This window comes from Elephantulus edwardii, unplaced genomic scaffold (genome assembly GCF_000299155.1).
Source record: "Elephantulus edwardii isolate Elephantulus edwardi_28Jun2011 unplaced genomic scaffold, EleEdw1.0 scaffold00026, whole genome shotgun sequence".
Classification (NCBI taxonomy): Eukaryota; Metazoa; Chordata; class Mammalia; order Macroscelidea; family Macroscelididae; genus Elephantulus; species Elephantulus edwardii.
This window is the reverse complement of record NW_006399776.1, coordinates 22842193-22845092: the sequence shown is the minus strand read 5'-3', so window position 1 is coordinate 22845092 and position 2900 is coordinate 22842193. Positions and strand designations below refer to the sequence as shown.

Sequence of the window (2900 nt, the reverse complement as noted above, 5' to 3'; positions counted from 1 at the left end):
TTGTCCACAGCTTCAGTTTGCTCGGCTCCACAGTCAACACTCTTGGCACCAGCAGTCAGGAAATCAAAAAGCGTATCGCAATGGGAAAGTCTGCTGTTAGGGACCTCTCTAAAGTACTCAAGAGCAACTGTGTCTCTCTGGAGACTAAGATGCGCCTGATACAGGCCATGGTCTTTGCAATCAATTGTTATGTATCAGAGAGTTGGACAATGACTAGGGAGGATAGAAGGAGAATTGATGCCTTGGAGCTGTGGTGCTGGAGAAGAGTATTGAGGATACCACGGACTGCTAGGAAAACAGATTCATCCTGGAGAGGGTTAAACCAGGAGGCTCCTTGGAGGCAAGGATTCTGAGGCTTCGCCTAACATACTTTGGACATGTTGTAAGGAGGGACTGGTCCCTGGAGAGGCACATCATGCTTGGGAGAGTGGAGGGACAGCACAGGAGGGGAAGGCCCTCTATGAGGTGGATTGATTCCAGTGACTGGGGTATTCGGGATGGGTGTGTCAGAGGTAGTGCAATTGGTACAGGATAGAGCAGGGTTTAGGGCTATTGTACATAGGGTCGCTATGAGTTGCAAATGACCTATGACACATAACAACAACAACAAGATCACTTAGCCAAGAGATCTCTTGAACAGCCACCCTTTTGGTTGACAAATACATTAAGCATTGTACCACCCAGTGACTCCTTTGACCTTTTCGTCTGTCTTCTTTCTTCTGTGTGTATGCTTTTTCTCCTGCCCTGGGGGCTCAGGTACTTCTCCGGTGCCTTGCTTTACTGCAGAGGCTTCTTCAGGAACACCGGCTAAAGACTCAGTCGGAGCTAGACCGAATCAATGCCCAGTACTTGGAGATCAAGTGCAGTGCCATGGTCCTTAAGCTGAGGTGAGCTGTGATCCACTGCAGATCTAAGGAATTCTATTGCACACATATCTCCAAATCCTTCCCTTTTCTCTTTCATATTTAATGTGCCTCTACCTTGTGGGCATTCAGTAAATGTCAAACAGTAGTGTTAGTCTTTGGATTACCCTGAGACTTTCAATATCCTTTAGTCTTTTATTTTAAAGACTTCTGTAATAGGTGCCTTACTGTGAGATAAATTGCTTAGGGATTCAGACTGACCTTGTTTATCCTGTCACTACTTAGGCTGTTCTTGACCATGGACAGGTACTATGTCTCATTCCTAACTGCTGCTGTCAAGGATCTTCAGTTTGACATTTCTTTGTTCCCACTGTCAGGATGGAGGAGCTAAAGATTTTGTCTGACACTTATACTGCTGAAAAAGTAGAAGTTCATCGTCTCATTAGGTGAGAACTTACTGGCATAGTTGTTCAGAGCTTGTTTTTATATTCTTCCAGACTTTTTCATTTCAGTATGTCCTGTCTGCCCTCTAAGAAGCCAGATCTTAATATTGTTCCTTCTGTATCTGGGGTCTTAGGGACCGTTTGGAGGGGGCCATTCGCCTACAGGAGCAAGACATGGAAAAGTCTCGGCAGGTGTTGAACACCTATGAGGTCCTCGGGGAGGAATTTGACAGGCTCGTGAAAGAGTACACCGAACTCAAACAGGCAACTGAGAACAAACGCTGGGCTCTCCAGGAGTTCAACAAAGTCTACCACTGAGCATAATGGGGTCCAGGAAGCTCACCTTCCACACAGTTGCTGCTTCCTTCCCTCCTTGATAAAAGGACTAGCTCTTCCTGTGGCCACTGTCACTGCAAGGGAGTATTGGACACTTACTTAAAACACTGCAGTCATTTAGACACCTTTTAAGTTTCTCTTGTTTATAACTGTACCTCTTCTGTAGAATGTCGCAGATTTATATAATGTTTACACAGCTCTTTGTGAGCATCATCCCTGTATTGTATTTGATTATCTTTCAAATAAATTAACAATAGTACTTCTAGGATTTCAGTCATTTTCCTTTGGCAAAATGGAAAAAGAACATTAAAGGCTATGAGGGGAAATAGCAGACCAAAGTTCAGGTTTCAGAAAGAAGGTAGTTTTGGGATAAAATTTGGAGAAAAACCACAAAGATGGGCAGGGAAAGGGGAAAGAATGTACAGTGCTAGAAATGAGTAAATAATATATCAAAGTAAATTGTCATTGTAAGAACAACACTGGTTACACAAAAGGTGAAAACTAGAAGAACCTACTTGGCCACCTGGAATCTTCTAGTCTTTACTCCAAGCAGAAGTGAGTTTAATCTAGAACTTGCTCTTGAACTGTAATTCCCAGAGGAATACTAGGTGCTCAGGCTAGTAGGGGACTGTCCTGTCACTGTGGCTATCAGTGAGGTGATTATGATAAAGCAGCCACGAATCTAGCTCTGTTACATGACAAGGCACAAACTACTTGTCTTCAGTAACCCTCAGGTTGTTTGAGACTTGCATGCTCATCAGTCTTCAGAATCAAAGTGGGTGGGAGGAAAGCACCTTGAGGAACCAGATTCCAGAACAAGCAGGCCCTGACTGGTGTCAGAGAGGGGGGCCATGAATAGAAACAGAAGCCTCTACCATATTTACTAGAAAGAGTCTACAGTGCTTACTAAGCATGTTCTAGGGAGACTGACTTACGGCATTCTGCTGTTAAGATAAAATTTTGATGGTTTTGGATTACTTTGAAGAAAAAAATTAAGGTCTGTGACTCGACTTTAAACTTTTCTCCCGTAGATAGTGCTAAGAGAGAGCTACACTGGCCTAGTGGAAGGAAGCTGTGCTACCAAGCCGAAGGTGGGTGATTGTCATCTGTGGCCCTCGGCCAGGTTCAAATTGTCTTCCTGTCAAACATTCTTCTAGGTGGTATAGCACTGGTCTGTGCGTTGCTGTACAGAGGTAACTCGTGGTTGCTGTGATGCTGAAGCCTGTGACAGTGATGTGCCAATCGTGGTAATGGGTAC

General features: G+C 44.3%; 1 protein-coding gene across 1 annotated transcript in view; it reads left to right on the top strand.

Moving 5' to 3' along the window:
* HAUS4 (HAUS augmin-like complex, subunit 4) overlaps positions 1 to 1624 on the top strand; it is an 11532-nt gene extending 9908 nt beyond the window's left edge. The window contains exons 7-9 of the mRNA XM_006883302.1: positions 757 to 887; positions 1241 to 1309; positions 1441 to 1624. Of these exons, the coding sequence (XP_006883364.1) occupies positions 757 to 887; positions 1241 to 1309; positions 1441 to 1624 (384 nt within the window). The remainder of the gene's footprint in view (positions 1 to 756; positions 888 to 1240; positions 1310 to 1440) is intronic.
* Positions 1625 to 2900: the final 1276 nt, after the last annotated feature.